This window comes from Branchiostoma floridae, chromosome 9, assembly GCF_000003815.2.
Source record: "Branchiostoma floridae strain S238N-H82 chromosome 9, Bfl_VNyyK, whole genome shotgun sequence".
NCBI lineage: Eukaryota > Metazoa > Chordata > Leptocardii > Amphioxiformes > Branchiostomatidae > Branchiostoma > Branchiostoma floridae.
The window spans coordinates 4477960-4498438 of NC_049987.1; the positions used below are offsets into that span (position 1 = coordinate 4477960).

General features: G+C 40.6%; 3 protein-coding genes across 5 annotated transcripts in view; 2 read left to right on the top strand and 1 right to left on the bottom strand.

Moving 5' to 3' along the window:
• The window catches only part of LOC118423237 (potassium voltage-gated channel subfamily A member 1-like), a 17233-nt gene extending 11043 nt beyond the window's left edge, over window positions 1-6190 (top strand). For all 3 annotated transcript variants that reach the window (XM_035831314.1, XM_035831313.1, XM_035831312.1), the window contains exons 2-5: window positions 1710-1862; window positions 2347-2460; window positions 3108-3212; window positions 3824-6190. In XM_035831314.1, coding sequence (XP_035687207.1) covers window positions 1718-1862; window positions 2347-2460; window positions 3108-3212; window positions 3824-5130 — 1671 coding nt within the window. In that variant the 5' untranslated portion in view covers window positions 1710-1717 and the 3' untranslated portion in view covers window positions 5131-6190. The remainder of the gene's footprint in view (window positions 1-1709; window positions 1863-2346; window positions 2461-3107; window positions 3213-3823) is intronic.
• Window positions 6191-10136: 3946 nt separating this feature from the next.
• On the bottom strand, window positions 10137-12032 carry LOC118422997 (potassium voltage-gated channel subfamily A member 10-like). The gene has a single exon (XM_035830892.1). It carries the CDS (start codon window positions 12030-12032, stop codon window positions 10743-10745), a length of 1290 nt encoding a protein of 429 aa, XP_035686785.1. The 3' UTR covers window positions 10137-10742.
• A 2992-nt stretch (window positions 12033-15024) lies between these two features.
• LOC118423239 (shaker-related potassium channel tsha2-like) lies at window positions 15025-20479 on the top strand. Its single transcript, XM_035831316.1, has 2 exons — window positions 15025-15231; window positions 17889-20479. The coding sequence occupies exons 1-2, from the start codon at window positions 15165-15167 to the stop codon at window positions 19400-19402; spliced, it is 1581 nt and encodes a 526-aa protein (XP_035687209.1). The 5' UTR covers window positions 15025-15164; the 3' UTR covers window positions 19403-20479.

Genomic DNA, 20479 nt, shown 5'->3' on the forward strand with positions numbered 1-20479 from the left:
ATCACACATACATACACACACACTAACACACATAACACACATAAACACAAACATTTTGTTTGTATGACTCGTCCGAGGATCGAACTCGCGATAGTTTAACCCCCGGTCGAGTCATACCGAATACTTTTAAAATAGTAAAAGTGCTGCTTTCTCTGCATAGCACTCAGCATTGGGGAAATAGTATGGTTGTTCAACATACACTCCACTGTCCATGGACTTGCCCCCTGCTGTATGGATTTGCACAATGTTATGTGGCACAAGGGCTTTTGATCGGGCGCCGCCATAGGTGCCCCCATATGTGGTGCGCGGAAGACTTTATCTACCACGGCAGCCGCGATTTGATTGGACAGAAATATCTGGTTTTATTAGCACATATCATGGTAGACATCAACAGACTGTAAAAGTTGCCACAGGGGCACATGTGAGTGGCGAAAGGTATCCCCAGTCAGTTGACCTTCCTCGGCCAAATTTTTCCCATAGTTTTCGGTCTTTGTTGTGACATCCAAGAATTTGGAGGGACGTTACAGTTGCACAGCTGGGTGATTTTTAAGACACTTGAGACCACCAGTATGATATCCGATAGTGTGATTCCCAAAACATATGTACTGAGATTCTCTCTTCACGCCCCCCTCCCCACCCTATCTACATACAGTATCTAGTATAAGCATAGTCAGAAAAAGTTGTTTCCTGACTCATATAGTACATTTGTACTACACATGGGTGATGTCTACAAAATTTTGTGTTTGTTTGTCTACTTGTTTGTTTGTATCAACACGTCCTGGTTTCTAACTACCGCCTTATGTCCATATGTATGTAAAATTACATTTTTTTGTATCGAGTTTTGTCAGTAGGGCTCCTCGACCCTTTGCAACACTACGGGCCAGTTGGACAGTCCTGGTTTTGTATCCTGAACCAAATAAATTTAAGCATATTAAAAAAAGTCAATTTGTCATGGAATACTCTTAAGGTATGATATCTTCCCCAATAAGCTATTCACAAATACAACAGTCTTCATACGGCAGATTTCTAAATACAACTGATTTCAAGATACTCGATACCAGAAGTAGATTTGACTAAGTAAACGTTATATCTTTATATGTTGTATCCGACAGCTCTCACATTAGATGCTAAGATAGATAAATACATAGTGTTATAAAGGTTTTTGTTTTCCTATACGGTTTAGTCAGTAGAATTGTGTAGTTTACAGTTGACAATACAAAAGTCACTGTACTTTATCTGTCGTGTAAATAAAGTATCTTGTAGCAATAACTGTGTTCCGTTGGTTGCCGACGTTGTTACCTTGGTGATAATATTTCTTCCCCATTTTTCAAACGGTGTCCTTCCTGTGTATATGGGATCTTAACTAAGTCTAAAATTTACTAATAAATCTTATGGATTAACTAAACATTAACTAACCAACACTACATTAATAAGTTGGGACTTACGACAGATTTTCAGCTGACTCCATCATCCTTGTTCACTGAATGGACCAGTCGACTGTAGCAACCGGAACGTGACGTTGGAGACACGTGACTGCAGCAGAGGGTCGTAAATGCCAGATTACCTATGTCGCCGCCCGTCTCTGTTTAACGATTGACGGTGGGCGTGTGTGTAGTGTTTGTTACTAGATTAAAGCTTAGTTTATCCATAATGTCATTTACCAACACAGATGAACTTTCAAGTCTAAATCATCTTGTATTTGTCTCCAGACGTGGCCATGGCCGTGCGGATGCTCCAGAGCGGGTCGGCCGGGGGGAAGAGCGTGGGCGTCCGCAAACAGCCCGACGCGTCCCCGAGGATAGGAGCCGACCATGTGGCCGCCGGGTTGGACGGTATCCTGGCTGCCTCTGTACTCTCAGAAGGTTTGTAGATAATTCAACAGAGAAGCACACACACAATCTTTTTTTTCTTCATGTTTTGACAAATTTCTTCAGTCTGACCTAATGGCGGAGTGATACAGTTTACTTCGTAGTAATGCAAGTTTGCTAGGTCACAATTCATGTGCCTGATGATACAGCAGTACAATCTGCTTAGCTGGCGTTTTCAGTATGATTGATGAGAAAAGTAGAACAAATGCTAGAATTACGTATATCTATCTTGAATGTAACAGTCATATTTTTTTTCATTCTTGAACTAGTTAAACTGTAATATCCAACACAAAAAATACAACCCAAATTTTCGACTGAACAGCACCAGAAATTAACAATCCACTGCTGCCTTGATGTCACGTTATGCATGCAGATAGAACACGTGACTCAGTGATCAGTGGATCATAAGTTGCAGGAAGTCTCTGTTCAAGAATGGTTGTAATATTTTTTTATCATTTTGCAATTGGTCATTTTACAGAGGGCATGAAGGATATGAAGAAGAGGCTAGGCGCCAGGATAAAAATCAACGTCAGCGGTCTGAAGTTCGAGACCAAAGATGGCGTCTTCCTCCAGCACCCCGACACACTCATGGGTATGCAGGGCCACTTCTCTGTCACTATACAGTCAAACCTGCTCAAGCGACCACCTCTTCTCAGCGACCACTTGGCCATTACGACCGCTTTTTTCTCGGTCCCGAAATTTTTCCCCATTGACATAAGCATTAAGTGGCCCCTTGTCAAAGACCACCTGGCCAACGCGACCGCGACCGCCAAAAATTGGGACCAAATTCCTGCCAATAACGACCGCGTCATTTTAAATTCTTGAGGTGTCATCGATTTTTAACGATAACTATCACGATTTTGTGCCAAATTCGGCCAGTTTGTGACAACCATTACGATGTTATGTTCAAAATAAAGATGGCGGCGGATGCACTTGCGTGTGCTTGCTATTTGCCATTAATCACAACACAACTTTACATCGGGCATGTCGTCAGTCCATACTAGGTCGTCAGTCCATACTCTTCTAAACGACCCCCTTACCAAATCAAACGCTTTTGCCCGGTCCCTTGGGTGGTCGTCTTTAGCAGGGTTGACTGTATTTCATTACCTTTGTGTTACCTCCATGAAAAACGGAGGTATTGTTTTTTGTCTTTCTGTTTAGGTATCTGTGGGTTTGTATTCCAGGTATTCCGGATATTTGTGGCTAGCATAACTTTTGAACCTGTATATTACCCTGTAGGAGATGTCGCCCGTAGGCAAGAGTACTACAATGAGGAGAAAGACGAGTTCTTCTTCGATCGACATCGTCCCAGCTTTGAGGCGATTTTTCGCTACTATCAAACAGGTGCGTCCAAAATGATTTACAAATATAAAGAAATATGTTGTGATTTTACCTGTATGTGTTTATATTTTTGTTTAGTTTTATGTTTATTGCCTTTGGGAAGGAGATCCACCTCCGATAAATGCATTGTTTGTATCAGTGTCTATACCTATACGCAGTGATATTCAAAGATCCATTTGTTTGATTCTTTTTTTTTTGTATTCTAGCATGTCGTTAGTTATTGATTGTTATAATATTCATGGCAATTTTGGCATCAGTATTTTCGGGTGATGCAGAATTATAGAACGGCACCCCCATCTTGAAGATAGTGTAGTCCAGCCATAAAACAGTTGTTGATCGCCTGCACACTTTGTAGCCTTGACCTAATAATAAACTCTCATAGCAAAGGTTAAACAGCTGCCTTGGTTGCCGCCTAGTGTCATAACGAAAGTTTATTCGCAAGTTATTATAATAAACACGTATTTGGACATAAATGGAAATAGGTTGAAAGATATTGTCATTTTAAAGAGGGCATACAACAAACACCATCATTACTTCAGGGAGTTTTGTGCCCTACGATCTCTTATTTGATAGTTTGAAGAAGAACTCTTAACCATTGCACTTTTCTATTGCAGGGAACTTGGTCCGACCTACCAACATCCCTGTCGACATCTTTGCCGACGAGCTGCGCTTCTTCGACCTGGGAGACGACCTGATTCTTGACTTCTTGGACTCGGAAGGTTATCCCGTGGATCGGCCACTCATGGACCTCCTGCCGGAAACCGAGCCAAAACGGACAATATGGCTCCTCTTTGATTACCCCGACAGTTCGGTTTGGGCTAAAATTGTCGGTTTTATCTCAATCAGTGTCATTCTTATCTCTATTGCACAGTTTTGTATCGAGACTCTTCCTCAATACAAGAGCCAACAGGCGCTGAGCTTCCCGCCCAATGCAACGGCTACAGAAGTGTTAGAAACAAGCGGGTTCTTCCAAGTGGAGACGGCATGCGTCGTCTGGTTCTGCTTCGAGCTGTTGATCCGATTCTACGCCTCTCCCAGCAAAGTTGCGTTTGTCAAGGACGTCATGAACATCATGGATCTTATTTCCATCGTGCCTTACTTCGTCACCCTCGGGATTCTCATCGGCGATATCGACATTTCGGGAAATCAGGTAACCGTCGCGTTTGTACGAGTGCTAAAAGTGGTTCGAGTCTTCCGTATATTCAAACTTTCCCGCCATTTCACGGGTATGCAAATTCTTGGAAAGACTCTACATGCCAGTATGTCGGAACTAGGTATGCTTCTGTTCTTCCTGTCTGTCATGACGGTGTTTTATGCCAGTGGAGTGTACTACGCGGAGTTTGGGCACCCCAAAACTTACTACACCAGTATACCGGAGGGTTTTTGGTGGGCTGTCGTAACAATGACAACAGTTGGCTACGGAGACCAATACCCCGTTTCTCTCCCGGGCAAAATCGTCGGCTCCATGTGCGTGGTCACCGGCCTTCTTGTCATCGCGTTGCCCGTACCGATCATCGTAGAAAATTTCAACCACTTCTATGGAAAAGAAAAACGGAAAAGGGAACTGAAGGAGAAAGACAAGAAGGCAAAGCCGACCCTGGCGGTTAGGGTTGCCGTGCTCCTGTTCCGTATTATAAACAAGTGTGGCTGCCAACGTTTTCTACCTTCTCTGCCAGAGCAGGACGGCGCTGACAAAAATGGCGCCGACCCGGACGCACCGGATATCCAGGTGCACGCCTTTGATCAGGAAGTTGAAGACGATCCTATCGCTAATGCCATTGACAACGTGAGAACTCACCAACCTGAAATTCCAACGATGACTATGCTTGGTCGGTTTGCGGTGCCTGTGGCGAAGTCCACGGAAAATATCAACTATATACACAGATCGTCTGACAACATCAACAGGGTAGTGAGAAGATGAGGTCAAACATGCTACGCAGGTAAAACAGTGGTGTTGCGCAGTGTACTTGTCGGTCACGGTACTTACCAGTGTAACGCTAGTACTTGTCGGCCACGGTACGTACCGATAGGGAGTGGACAAATCTCCCTGTAACTGTGCCTGGCATCTGTTATTTGATCCCCAATGGCGGACTCCAACAAACTATGCAGATTTTTCTCACCAGGATTACAACAATGTTGGCTAACTTCTCTTCTTCTTCTTCTTGTAAGCTTGGACATCATAAATGCCACTATTAAAGTGTAGATATTTTGAATATTAAAAGAAAGTATTGTGCGCCCACTGCACAGAATCCTATCTTTTAGCATACGTATACATTAAAGAAGTTTGTAAAGTTTTCTTTAATTGGGTGAAGAAACCGGACCTTTACTCAATACGTAAATGCGTGCTGAAAGATCGAATTTCGTGCAGTGGGCTTTTTTTAAAAGAAATATTCTAAACGGCAAATGTAATAGTTTACAGTTCATTTTAGATATCTAAGGGTAAGTTGAAATATCAACAAAGACTGGACGACATGGAATGAATATTTAGATGGGATTCAGAAACGTAAATAAGTCCATTGGCAATTTTGTTTCTTTCGAAAGGAATGACTGGGTTCCAATACTAACTATTACTGGACAAAAGCGTTCTATCATTCAGATTCAATTCTTTTCATACACTCGTGATTCGCACATGATTTTTATTACTTATTAGACCACTTTTAGACCAATTTTAGTTTCTAAAATGCTTATCTACACATACTTACCTCTACCTCAGTTAACACCAGGAAAGTGTATCATTTTCACATCGAAAATATACCAAGGGAAAAAATATTAGTCTCTACAAAATTGCAACTTTTTTAGGTTAGGGGTAAGCCACAGAAAATGAAAAAGGACAAAATGAACAAACATATATTGTCGTACATTGCAAAAACAAATGCCGTGAAAAATATATATGTTTTGTTGTTAACATCACTATAACAGCATATAACTAGTCAAATCAATCCGCAAAAACTGTAAAATCTTTGTGTTGTATTTTTCTAAAGTCAATGTGAAATATTTGAAATCCATCGTCTGTATGTTGTTCCTTATAATCTCCAAGCAGATCTTGCTGTGGCAAATGGGAAGGAGTTTAGCCGGCAGAGGAGCTATTGGCCACAGCGATAATCCCGGCCAAATTTAGCCAATTTTAGCCAATTTTCACGTTGGAGGTAAGTGGATACTAGGAGGAGCAGAAACACGTTTCTGAAAAGATCGCCCCTCCCGCTGCCTTTGAGCGGTTCCGTTCTGCAGCAGATCTTCGCTGTGGCCAATAGCTCCTCTGCCGTAAACTCCTTCCCATTTGCCACAGCAAGATCTGCTTGGAGATTAGTTCCTTATACACTGGTGTTCATCGGTAGTGATGCATTGTTCAACGCCTCCTGGCGTCTTTCCTTGATATTGCAGCTACACGTTTCTGTATCTTTTGTCCTGGACATGGTAGATAGTTTGATTTCAGAGGCAATTCTACACGACCAAACAAAAGTAAGTTCGAAACTCCTGCCTTCAGAAAAAAACTTTCCTCTCTCAAATCTTCCCCAACGTCACAATGAATACATCGAGAGTATAACCTAAAATCTCATATGTAATCCGGGTTAACATAGGTAGGAAAGGATTTGCGTTGCGAATACACGGAAATACATAATTTTGATACGTTTTGTGAAACCGTCAAAAGATTTTTGGCGACGCCTCAAGGGCTAGGCTAAGTGTAATTGTTAGCGAGTAACTTCTATGGGGAAAAAGAAGATTTGTATGGGCAAAATTGGGTAAAAAAAGGACATGTAAATTTGTGTGGCTTGCATGTCTTGTCTGTGTTGTCATGTCAAAGAATAAAACGACATTCGTATCGACTGCCGCATTCTAACATTTACTGTATTGTTTTCGTTTACCTTGTGTGGCACATAGATTGATTCTTTGCTGTTTCATTATAGCAGGGTATTTTATACAGGTAGAGGTTGCTAGCGCTTCCTCTTTTACGTCCAAAGGCACATCCAAGAACATGTGGTCCCCATTTTACATCCCTTCCGAAAGACGGGTGCAGTCCTAACCGAAATGCCCTTCCCAGGATTTGGACCTGGTCTTTCATCTAATTGGAACCAGGTGCAGGAGCTCATGGGTTACCAGTTGAGCTACAAGGGCATCTGCATTGATTTCATTGCGCAAATTGTGATCATGCGCAACTACCCATGAAAACCGTATTTCCTGTTTAGAAAGTCATTAGTGGTTGGAATGTCGGTCTGTATTTTTTTGTGTGTGTTTGTACATTTTAATTTTCCTGTTCTAGATTTTGCAGTGAAGACAGCCCTTCTTCCTTGCTAAATTATAATCCGATGCCAAAATCTTTATCCTATAGCAAGTTAGTAGTAATACAAAAGCCATATTTTAAAACCGGGGCTCGGCCGGAAAGTTTGCGGGAACCAAAAGTCATGATGCAAGAGACAACAAAGACACACAAAACGTCTTTGCTGCGATACTAGAATTTTGTCGAAGTGTATTGCGCTTAGACTTAAACAGGTAATTTCAGATATAATCGAGACTGATCAAACAGGGTTTATTAAGGGTAGATACATCGGAGATAATATAAGAAGACTTTTAGACACGATTGAACATTATGAAGATATAGGAAAGCCAGGATTAATATTTATCGCTGATTATAAGAAAGCTTTTGACACTTTAAGGTGGGATTTCATGTTTAAATGTTTGGATTACTTTAACTTTGGCCCACAACTGAAAACGTGGGTAAAAGTTTTGTATGAAAAATCAATAAGTTCAGTTATCAATAATGGATACATTTCTGATCCTTTCATATTAAATCGTGGCGTACGCCAAGGGTGTCCTTTGTCGCCGTACCTTTTTGTAATAGCGGTTGAAGTCCTTGCCATTAAGATAAGGTCCAATCATTCAATTCGTGGTTTGAATATTAATGGTAAATGTACTAAGATTTCTCAATATGCGGATGATTCGAATTTTCCGTTTGAACCCAATTTGCAGACATTTTATGCATTGCTGTCTGATTTAGAACGTTTCTCCAGTATCTCTGGTCTTCAATTACATGCCGAAAAGTGCAAAATTTTACGATTAGGCTGTTTAAAGTTTACAAATTTTTGTTTACCCACCCATCTACCATTTCAATGGGTTGACGGTGGTGTGGATGTATTGGGAATTCACATTCCCATCAATATGGATACTCTTGTTAATGTAAATTTTGAACCCCGTTTGGAACGACTGGACAGGTTATTACGCCCATGGAAAGGCAAAACTTTATCCCTTTATGGCAAAATAACAGTTGTTAATTCCCTGGTGGTTCCCCAGTTTACAAATTTATTTCAGGTTTTACCTTCCCCAAATGATTTGTTCTTTAAAATTTATGAGAGGAAAGTCTTCTCCTTTATCTGGGAAGATGGACCGGAAAGAGTAGCTAGAAAAGTATTATACAATTTGGTGGAAAATGGTGGTTTGAAGTTAATTAATTTACCTGCCTTTAACCTCACCATGAAAGCTTCATGGGTACCCAAATTATTTTTTCATGCGGATTGGTTTACTTCTTTTGCTATAAAAATTCATCCTCGTCTTAATCTGAGTTTATTTCCTTTCATGCAGTTATCTTCAGCGCAAACACTTAATTATAAGGATTTTATCTTTGAAGTTTTAGATGCATGGTACAAATTTCAGTACGTTGAACCCGCGACGCCAGCTGATGTGCGTCAACAAATACTTTGGAATAACTCCAACATTACTGTTGATAATAAATCCATTTTTCAAACTGCTCTGTTTAATAGAAATATAATTTTTGTAAATGACTTGTTAAATACAGATGGAAATATTATGACGTACGCTGAATTCTGTTTAGTGTATCCTAACAGTTGTGAGCGGTTTCAATATCAACAGCTTATCTCCGCAATCCCTAAAGCATGGAAAACCTTATTAAATACTGACCATTCGAAAGAACTTGTATGTTTACCACGCCAATATAATCATATGTGGTTAAGAAATATCAAAATTAATAAGCTGTTATATAATTTCTTTCTTGTCCATACAAATGAAGTGAGTATTGCCCATACAGTACGATTATCATGGTTTTACTATTTTGATAGACCCATACCTTGGCGAGAAGTATTCACAGCTTTGTCTAAATGTACTATTGACCCCAATGCTCGGTATTTTCAGTACCGTTTACTTTATAAATTCTTACCATGCAACAAAGTTTTAAAAACTTGGAATTTAATTGAATCTAGTTCCTGTTCTTTCTGCCAAAGTGATGAAGAATCGTACATTCATATCTTCTGGGAATGTCCTCATGTGGTATCTTTTTGGAACAATGTACAAACTTGGCTAAAACAAGAAATAAGATTGACTTTAGAATTAAATTCCTTTGTTGTTATGTTTGGAGATCTATCTTTAAGTGCACCCCCTTTAAAAAACTTAATTATACTATTGGGTAAGATTTTCATTTTCCGTTCCCGACGCTTTAAAATTCTAAATTTCCAGTCCTTTCAAACACTTACATCGGTATTTCAAAAGACAGAATGTCTTATTGCGTCTCGGAGGGGGAAGCTGGAGAAGCATCGGGGTAAGTGGGGAACTTTGTGCTTATGATTTCACTTTTGTTCTTGATATACATGCAGTTATGCTTAATTTTGATATTCAAATGTTTGATTTCGCTTGATTTGGTTCCTTTATGCTGTAAATAATTTATGGGAGGCTGTCTTCTGTTCATTTGTTTTGTATTTGTATATTATTATTCATGGCAAGAAAAAAAAAAAAGACACACAAAACGTAATGAATGAATGAATGGTTTATTCGATCATTATGATCAGATAAAAAGTATATAGCAGCCATGGGCTGAATTGCATACTTTTTACACTTAAAATCAAACTAATGACAATATTTGTATTATTAAAATCAAAAATAAATACTATCTTAAAACAAATAGGTTTAAACCGATAAGCTACTTTTAACATGCACAATACTTGTATATAGGACTGTTTCTTTATCGGTTTGTCCTTGTTTTCATTGTTGCCAGGGGATGTTTGTTTCTATTGTTTCTGCCACTGATGTCACAAAAAACAGTCACATGATCAAGAAGCCACTCTCTCATTGGTTGGACTAACAATTCCCATTCCCTCATTGGTTGATCTGCTAATTGAAATAATACAGTAGAAGCCGTTTAATTGCACAGCCTACTTGCCAGCGTATTTCGTACAATTATGCGGCTGGCACAATAATGCAAAGTTCCCCAGCTGGAATACACTGGTTTAGGATTTTGGAATTCTGTGCAGTTAACAGAAGTGTGCGTTAATCCGCTGTACAATTAACTGGCTTCTACTGTATACGGCTGGTGCAATAATGCGAAGTTCCCCAGCTGGAAAGAACTGATTTGAAATTTTGGAATTCGGTGCAGTTAACAGGAGTGTGCGTTAATCCGTTGTGCAATTAACAGGCTTCTCGGCTGTAGATGGTCTATTCGAAGTATATAAGGTTTACCTAATGACAACTGAAAACTGTGCCTGCACAACTCATATATATATATGATTGAACATCTTATATTCGGTCCAAACGTCACATGGACGTTTCTTTTTCTACAAGAGACTGTAAGGACGGTCTTCTTAATAGTTTCTTCTCTGTGCGTTCTTCATTCTGACATAATATCTTTACCGAATCTTGTGAATATGACCTCAAAACATTTTCAAACTCTTCGATGAATATTGGACATATCATGGAAACTTCAAGTAACCCAAACAGTGCGCATGCGCAAGCTGCAATTTTTCCACCTGCGGTGACCGGAATGACGTCACCGTACCCAACGGTCGTCATGGTGACCACGGCCCACCAGAAGGATTCTGGGATACTGCTGAACTTTGAACCCACGACGTTACTCTCCGCTACATACGCCAGACCAGCGAACAGTACCGTCCCCGTTAACAAAAACAGAAGCTTCGTACCCAGGGCAGATCGACACCGATAGATTGTCGTTAACAGAATTTTCATAGCAGTCACGTGACGCGTCAGTTTGAAGACCCTCAAGATTCTGACCAATCGGACGATTCGTACCACGACAAGAGATACTTCCGACTTTCCCCTTGTGTTGCTTAAAAGGAGTACCAAGGTCACGACGTATGGAAGGATGGCGAGAAAGTCTAAGATGTTGAGAATGTCTTTGACAAACTTGATCTTGTTGGTGGACGCGTAAAACCGGATCCCAAGTTCAAATGCAAACCACGAGACGCAACCAGTTTCAATGCAGAAAAACGAGTCCTGAAACGCAGCATGAAACCGCAAGGGGTCGCTCGTGACGTTGTTCGCCTTTTGACGATATTGTGGGAGTGTTTGAAAGCACGTCCCTGCCACAGATAGCAGTGTGATCACACAGGATAATGTTGCCACAATACCTGCTAAGATAGAACTTTCCGGGCGCTCAAAAAGGTACCAAATTGTCCGCCGTGGTTCAGAATTTGGCGCCTTTTCCCCGTGTCGCGTATGCTTACACCCCTCCTGTTTAAGAACTTGGTTTATCACCGTTTCTCCCATATCAAAATTAGTGAGTTCCATAAGAAAGACGTCTAGAGGTACATTTATGGGTCGGCGTATCTTTCCAGTCTTGTAGAACTCAAATATTCCGTCAAAACTCGGCCTGTGTCTGTCGAAGAAAAACTCGTCCAAGTCTTTGTGATAGAATGGCAGGCGACGTTTTCGGTCGCCTAGGAGTGTGTTGGGGTATTTGGAGAGTACACTCTCCTTTGTTTGAAAGTGTAGACCGCTGACATTAATTGTGATCAGGCGTTCATTGGAAGGGTGCATTTGATGAGCTGATCCGTTGGCAAGAGATGGTAGCTTCAGCCCTTGTGGCATAGTCACAATTTGTTTATACACGAGCGCCTCCTGGCGTATATAAGTCCAGTGGTTAGTGGCCCTGCCTCTGGACCAAGAAGCTGTGAGTTCTAATCCTGGCTGTGTCTCTCTCTCAACATGTACGCTACTAGAAACGGTGGAAGTCCTTAGACAGGATGCTAACCTGCGGTTCACTGTTTATTCTGCTTTTCGAAAAGAGCTAAGAGAATTTCCCCGTACAATGAACCTGTAAATACTGTACATAGCGTCTGTCTTCTCTGTCACGACCAGTGGAAGAAAAGATATTCAGTAAGCTAAATTGGTTCGAGTTCACTTTCCTTCACCTGATCTATGCCAAGCAAGTCGTATCTCATCTCAGTGAAGATGGTGCCACATCCATTGCCTCAACTAAGAGATAAAAATGCTGGTAGATTGTTGTCATCTGATGTGTTTGACTCTGTAGAAGATGTTATGATAGAGAAACATTTAAACTTAGAACGAAAATGATAAAGCATATGCATACTGCACAAATTTCAACTTTGTTTACTCTACTCCAAATTTCATTTGCCGCTGTTTGCTTATAGATGTAGAATAGTCAAGTAAGTCAAAGTAACCTGCTAGGGCCCCAAACTTTCTTTTGTACCACAGCTAATGAAAACTCACACTACTGTACGGTGTTTGGTACATGAAAAGTCGCTTCTTGTTACTTACTGACAATCATAGCTCCCACCCATGGACTCTTTGTTTGTTGTTATTGCATATCCATTAAAACGCCTCATGGTGTAACACACCAGGTTTGCACTGAAGAGTATAACTTAGACAGATTTATTTGATCCGCTCACACCAGTTCTGTCACGGGCGGCTCTCCTTAAGCATGGGGCGTCCTATATAATAATACATCCGACGCTGTGTATTATTTGCAACTGAGCCAAGTGAAAAAAATCGGGACCCTGTGTAAAATGCCTTTCCCAAGGTCACAATACCGGAACTTGTCAGGGATTCGAAGTCAACAACCCTTTAACCAACTTAAGTCAACAATGCCAACCTGACACCACCAAGGCCACATCTGCCACCACCGACATTCCTACTGTATATTCACCAATTTACCAAATGTACACGTTGCTACTTACACTTATAACACGCGTACGTCCCTTTACTTCTCCAGTCAGTGCAGATAGTCCTGAAAAAAACAGCTTAGTATCCCCCCAATGTTTTTAGTGAACGCCCAAACTTCCTGGATGTATCAAGCCGGCTAGTGTAACTTTTAGTCCATATATACCGTCATATTCCTTCAGCCTTGATGTTTTTACACCCGCAGAAGTTCTCACGAGAACCACTGACCTGTGGAATATTATTGCTCACGGCTGTGACGTGGCGTACGTACGAAATACCTGTGTCACAGCGATTTTGAACCCCGGGGGCAAAACTACAAGGGGGAGGGGGGATCGGTGGGATGCCAATGACACTTGAGAGCCAATGAAGATGATAAATGATAATAATTGACAGAAACGACAACTCAATACTTTGGAGAAACAAAAATGTATTGTAGCATCACCAAAAAAAGCTGTTGGGGCACCCAAAATATTTTTATGTACGTCCAACCTTAAATACCACAAACAAAATGTCATAACAATGCATTGATAGCTTTCTGAGCTCTTCTCTTCAACCACAAATTACTACGCTACCAAAAACATATCATTAAACCCTCTTGGTTAAGATGATAATGTACCAATATCAAAAGATCGTTACATCGTTCACAAAGTCCCCCTTACTTTTAAACCGTCCCAGACACTGTGTTTGTTTTCTAGCCACTTATAATTACTACATCATTCACACCCAATTAACTTCTTGCCAACTCTACCGATATAGATAAGTTAAGTGACGAAAAGTTGATGATGTTTTTAGATATGACCCTTTAATAACAGTATTCAATTCAGAAAAGACAGAAGAAGTGGTATCCACTAAATATATACAGTTCAGAGTTTGGTCACGTGGATTTGCCAGGTCGGTCTTTTCGGGGCTAAACGTGTTAACTCAAGTGAAAAATTGGGGCAAAAACTGCTCAAGGCCTCGATTGACGTCTACATTAACATGTTGATACGGGCATTAGTGGAGATTTTCAACTTAGAAGCACGATGTATCAGGATACTAGTCTCGCTGTCACGAGTTTCTTATCCAGCTTTGCTCGGTTGATACCTGTATTATGAAAAGTGACGCCCGTCCGCCATTACTGCAATCTGGGCGGGCCGCCATGTTTACGTAATTTTCAAACGACAAGGCCTAAGAGAATTAATGTTATGTTTCCAGTTTCCAACCCTAGCAAAAACCTGCCAACTCCAGGGGTTTTATTTTTGGTCAACCAAGGCAACGAACATAAAATTTTTGATCTGACAGCTGAGTGATAAAAATATTTGTATAATCTTTCTCAAACATATTTTCCACATTCTTGTTGAGATGCTACATGTAATGTATATCTAAATTTTTAGAAGAGTGCTAAACTTTCTTCCAACACAAAGGCATACATGGATCAAATTTTTAACCACCACTGTCGGCTTTTTTTTAAGAACAATGCTGACGACCAATCACTATAGAGCGTAAACTCACGAGAGTTACAGACACGTGATCTTATTAACGCGTGATCTTGTGGATACGTGACGTCAGCAATTGGTCAAACGTACCAGTAGGTTTATAATGCCCAACGTCTCTGTTCAAAGATGACTGGAGTACCCTAACGAATGTGGCCTTCTTTGTATCTTTGTACAATGAATATCTGTATGATTAGAAAATGATGATAAGAAATGACATTGTCAAACTCTATTTGTTTGATCTACAAAACAAGAAAAGGAAAAGAAGAGAATCCCTACCGACCGAGACATTTTTTCAGAAGCAATCGGAAACACAGCATTATTTTCCCAAGGCCCGAAGTACGTAACGACTGTTTACATTGCTTTTAGGCAAGTATGACACAACGAACCATTCCTTACCACACGTTTGTCCTGAAGCGTTTTCTGGGTGGGTCCACAAGACTTAGGACCTCTATTGTGTTGGTGACCCTTTATATGAGCGTGGTGTGGTTAGATTCCAGTGCTGAACAAAAATACCTCTCATTTTTGTGGGCAAGAAACTTGATCGTGTCTGTCCGAGTTCATCAACATGAGTGTGTCCAGCTCAAGTGTGGAAGAAGATGTTTTTGAGTCGGAGGGAGAGATGGCTGAGACAGGTATGTGGATTTTTTGTACAAAAAAACTGCTCTATCCCTCTCAGTCGAAGGTCATATGTCACAATGGCTATTTTCTGAAAGGTGTCCCTTAAGTTTGCTTCAAAACGGATCCAGTTGTATTCCAGACATCAAGTTTCATTCCGGAAAATCTTGATAATTTAGAAATAGATTTACGAATGAGTTGATATTTGTAATTATGATATGTTAAAGCATAATGAGTATGAGAGTTGTAATCTAATGTCTACAGGCTACGGTTCCTAGAATTATGGCTCATTTTACCAAAATTGTCAAGAATTTTAGCTTAGGACCCTGAAGGCTGACGAAATTCTACTGAATTCTGACAGAAGTCTACAGAATTCGCTTTGTCCCTGGGAACATGTAATTGAAACTAAAATATTCCTTACCTCTTTTTGAAATATATCACACTTACAAATATCAATTCATTTGTCTAATCTATTTTTAAGTTATAGATTATCAACATTTTCCGGAATTTAACTTGATGTCCTGGATTGAGTTGGAGCCTTTTTAACCACAGTCTATCAAAGAATGTCAAATACACAATAAAATCAGCTATTAAATGTAGACTACCAAAGTTCTAAACTACTGTCGTGGTGTTCACATTGATAGACTTACTTCTAAAACAGTGATGAACATATTATTCTTGAAGGCACTTTTAAAATGTAGAGATGATAGATAGGGTATTTAGTTTACATATGTTTAACGTTGTACATGAAAAGGTTAGCTTAACGTAACCTGGAATATAATAATTGACAACACTCGCCAAGCTCTGTTTGATAGTGGATTAGACATTGGCTAGTATTTACATACGAGGATTGGGTTACAGTCCCACAGTCGACGCTGTCAACCGCCCTAACTTCAAGGAGAGAGTGCTACCATCATCTGGAAAGATGGAAGGATGCCTACTGAGTATTTACATGTACAGTTTTGCCTTAGTTCTACAGAGCTCTAGTTTACGCCGGTTTGTAAGAATACCAACGGCTATTTCAAGCCATTTTCAGGACACACAAGTACCAAAGGTTGATCTAATTGTGAGAAAAGCATTTTGAAATTGACAATACAGAATACAATCACACAATTAGACACCCTGATACAACTTCTACCTGGCTGATTTAAATGTGCAAATTTGAACACACAAGGTTTGTTTTCTAAAGACTGAAAGATGTTTTGATTGTGTAACTTTGGGACAATTATTCTGGGTCAATCCACATGGTTTGATAGTGTTACCTCGAAAACTAGAAGAGAAAAGACTGCTTAATGTTTTGACCAGCATATCATGCTAATCTTCTCCTGGCATTGTTTTCAGTCACGGTCCGGTAGACATTCTAGTTTTTTGTGTGCTTTGTTTTTAGTTATGGAGGAGTGGGGAGCACTTCCTTATTGTCGCACCCAGGGTACGCTTAGCTGTAGTGTAACACTAACATCATAACACAGTGAGGGAAGAAAAGAATAGAGAACAAAACATTTGTCATATCTGTCAGAAATCTGGAAGCAACATGATCAGGGCGTAACATTAAGTAAACAAACGCCTTGCTGTAATTAGGCAAGTGTTTATCTAGCTTAAATAGAGAAGAACACAGTTGTCGCCTTGTCGGCCTTTGGGAATTTCTATAGGCAAAGGACGTAAGTTGACTGGCTTCGGCGGGGTTGATAGTACATGTAGGACTAGTTGGGTGCACTATACAAATACCAAAAAGAATGGATCTGAGTTAAAGGTAAAACCGACAAAATACTAGTATTCAAAAACAAAAATATCTATTTGCGTGTTAGCTTCTCATGCCTTCTTTGAAACGCCGCTCTGCGGAGATAATCTGAACTGCAGCTGTCTTACCTAGGGCGAAGAGATGCTGTTACAGTTACAATCGTGTAAACGTAACCTTGCATGGCCTTCAGGACTTCTTACATGGTGACCATTAAGTAAAAAAAAGATTAAAAAAAGATAATAAAAAACCCCGAGAGGCAGTTGATAATAAAAAGGCACATTCAAATCTTATTGTCTCCAAGCCGACATATTCCCACCGTGATAACACACAACAGTTTACACTCACACAACAGTTTACACTCGAGTGCCTTTCACATAAGACTTTTTACCTAGTCTTCAAGACGTACTACTTGATCAATGATCAATCGCTGGCTTGCTCATACACATATTGACTTTCCCTCTCGCACCCTTTCTCTCTCTCTCTCTATCTCTCTATCTCTCTCTCTGTCTCTCTCTCTCTCTTAGCTCTCTCTCTCTCTCACACACACACACACACATACACACACACTGCCCTCCCTTCTTTCACCCCTCCGTCCTTCATCCCCTCTTTCCCTCTCTCCCTCACACACTTTCTCTTTCCCCTCTCTCTCCCTCTCTTACATAAAGACTGCCTAGAAAATTTGTTTTCTAGTATTATGTCATGTTTTACACACTGGCTTTTAATAGTACAACCCAACTACAACCAGCCCTCCCTCACCCCCTCTCGCTCACTCTGTGAACACCAATGTTGTATCTTATCCAACACATACTGTCAGTGTGCCCTGCACACCGTGGGTAACAGCCCACTGTTCCTACGTTCTCAAAAAACTACTACGGGGCCACTTTACATTTACCTTTAACGTTTTATTTCATTGTTTATTTTGTTGCTCCCATACAGATCCACTCCTGCCGTCGGAAACCCCTCTCCCAAGCCCGCCGACCACCCCTAGAGAAGACCGCCATCTCCGTCTGAACGTAAGCGGGATGATCTTCGAGACCTGGGAGAGCACCCTGAACCGGTACCCGAACACTCTCCTGGGCGACCCCGTCCGCAGAGAGACCTTCTACTGTCCAGACAGAGACGAGTACTTCTTCGACCGCCATCGCCCCAGTTTTGAAGGCATCTTCCTCTTTTACCAGAGGGACAAAAAGGCTACAGCCGACAAGCCCGGCAAAATGGAGAAACCACTGAGCGTACCCGTGGATATTTTCTACGCCGAGATGAAGTTTTTCGACATAGATGAAGCCGTCATCAAGCAGTGCCTCGAAGAAGAGTGGTACAGTTTGGAAGAGGACCCCTACGCTGAGCTACCAACAAGGGAGCCACAACGATCCATCTGGCTACTCTTTGACTACCCAGAGAGCTCGCTGTGGGCTAAAATCATCGCTGTCTTCTCTGTCAGTATGATTTTTCTCTCCATAGCTGTCTTCTGCGTGGGAACCATGCCTGGATTCGACGTTGACCCTCTAGATTCGGCGATGTTCTCAAACGGTACGATGCTGGACAAACTGGATCGTGCATACGAGGACCATCTCTTTGGCGTCGAGACGGCCTGTATCATTTGGTTCTGTTTCGAACTTGCCATTCGCTTCTACGCGAGTCCTAACAAATGCAGCTTCATGAAAGACATCATGAACATCTTTGACATCGTCGCCATTGTTCCTTTCTTTGTCGACTTTTTCATGATCGTAGGTGTCTCTAAACTCGAGAAGGGCTCCTCTACTTCCGTTTTCGTCCGCGTGCTTCGACTCTTTCGTATTTTTCGTATTCTCAAACTCTCTCGGCACGTTAAGGGGTTACAGGTACTTGGGAAAGCTCTCTTCGAAAGTATCGGGTCCTTCATTCTTCTTTCTTTCTTCCTCTGTGTCAGTATGACCCTGTTCGGAAGCGTTTTGTACTTCGCGGAACCAAACGATAGCAACGGATGGAACAGCATTCCGGGAACATTCTGGTACATCATCGTCACAATGACAACGGTAGGGTACGGGGATGTGTACCCTTCGAGTTTGGGGGGTAAACTCATCGGTGGAGTGACCGTTGTATGCGGTATCATGACACTCTCCATGCCAAGCCCCGCCATCGTCACAAACTTCAACAAAGCCTGGGAAATGTCCAAAAACGTCATCGCCACTCAAGACAAGAACGAGGCACCTTCCATGGGACTTTGGCAAAGAATTCGGTCAAAGACGAGCAAGAAAAATGGAAAACAAAATGGAGAACTGTTTGGGTACACGTGGGTTGGTGATGTTGACATTGACAAGGCCAAGGGCAGACTGTGGGTGACTCCGAAGCACTATATGCTATACGGGGACCCGGAAATCAAAAAGGAAGAACAGAAAAAGACAGCTTCTTCGCTACAGAAGTATTTGTACATGGGGACGCCGGAGGGCGAAGGGGAGTTTTACGTGTAATCTTAATTTTTGTTTGTTTGCTTGTTGAATTGTTTATTTCGCGCATAAAACAATAACAATAAAGTATAGAACAGTAAATAAAAGTGCCGGAGGAGGGGAGAAGCCTGCGTGTCTTATACAATGCCCTTCTCCACTTAACTAAACAGATACTAAAATATGTACAAACGTAGAAAATGTTATAAGATAACTTAAAGAATAATAACTATTCAAAAACATTCAACAGTCAATCCGTAATTCAAATGATTGAGTAAATATATTAGACACAGAATCTTATCGTTAAGGCTAAATATAAATCAGTGAAGATGATCTTGATTGCATAATCCTCATGGGCTAAATACATTGAGTTAGATAACTGAAGTAGAAGCGTAAAGAGGATTACGTTATATTTTACTTAATGTACATAGTTTCTTCCCTCTTTTTAAAACAAATGCTTATTACATTGTACTTTTTAGATGAGAAAAGATACGTAACAATTTCGTCCTTTCTATCTAAAGTGTATAGTCTAGCTGAAGAGTACTTACGAGAGATTTGTGCATATCTATAATTAAGTTACAAAATGCACTGTACTATGGAGGAGTCTGGTTGTATCTACGACTCTGAATGTTGAATATCTTGATGCCGTTTCTTGCCAGTTTAGCTAACAAGAGTTCGTAGGACACAAACCTCCATGAAGTGAATATGGTGTTTGTTTATTCCATAGATGTCCATTGTTCCAATGTTGTTGTTTATCACATCACTAGGCAACAATCAAGCAAGTGATATAACCTCTACTTGGAGAGTATTAGCTAAAGGCTCGAGACCGGGTTTTGTATCTTTTATCTTGATTGCAATGCTATGCTATGGTCTTATTTTTGGTTGGTAGATAGATTTTTATGTGATTTAGGTCTGGACATCCGAGTTTTGTATTGTGTAATGTTTCAACTAGATGTATAAACTTCATCAATGTAATATTTTGACTTTATTTCTGTAACATTTAATTCAACACTTTAAGTGAAGAAGTAATAGGTATGTATCATAAGTGTACATATATGTAGATGTTATAAGTTTGGTTCTTCAAACCATTTACACGATATCAGT

Excerpts from the sequence above, each read along its gene's own strand:
- LOC118422997 (XM_035830892.1), bottom strand. The coding sequence starts at position 12,032 with ATGCCACAAGGGCTGAAGCTACCATCTCTTGCCAACGGATCAGCTCAT.
- LOC118423239 (XM_035831316.1), top strand. The coding sequence starts at position 15,165 with ATGAGTGTGTCCAGCTCAAGTGTGGAAGAAGATGTTTTTGAGTCGGAG. Across the intron at positions 15,232-17,888 it reads GGGAGAGATGGCTGAGACAG|ATCCACTCCTGCCGTCGGAA; the intron begins GTATGTGGATTT and ends GCTCCCATACAG.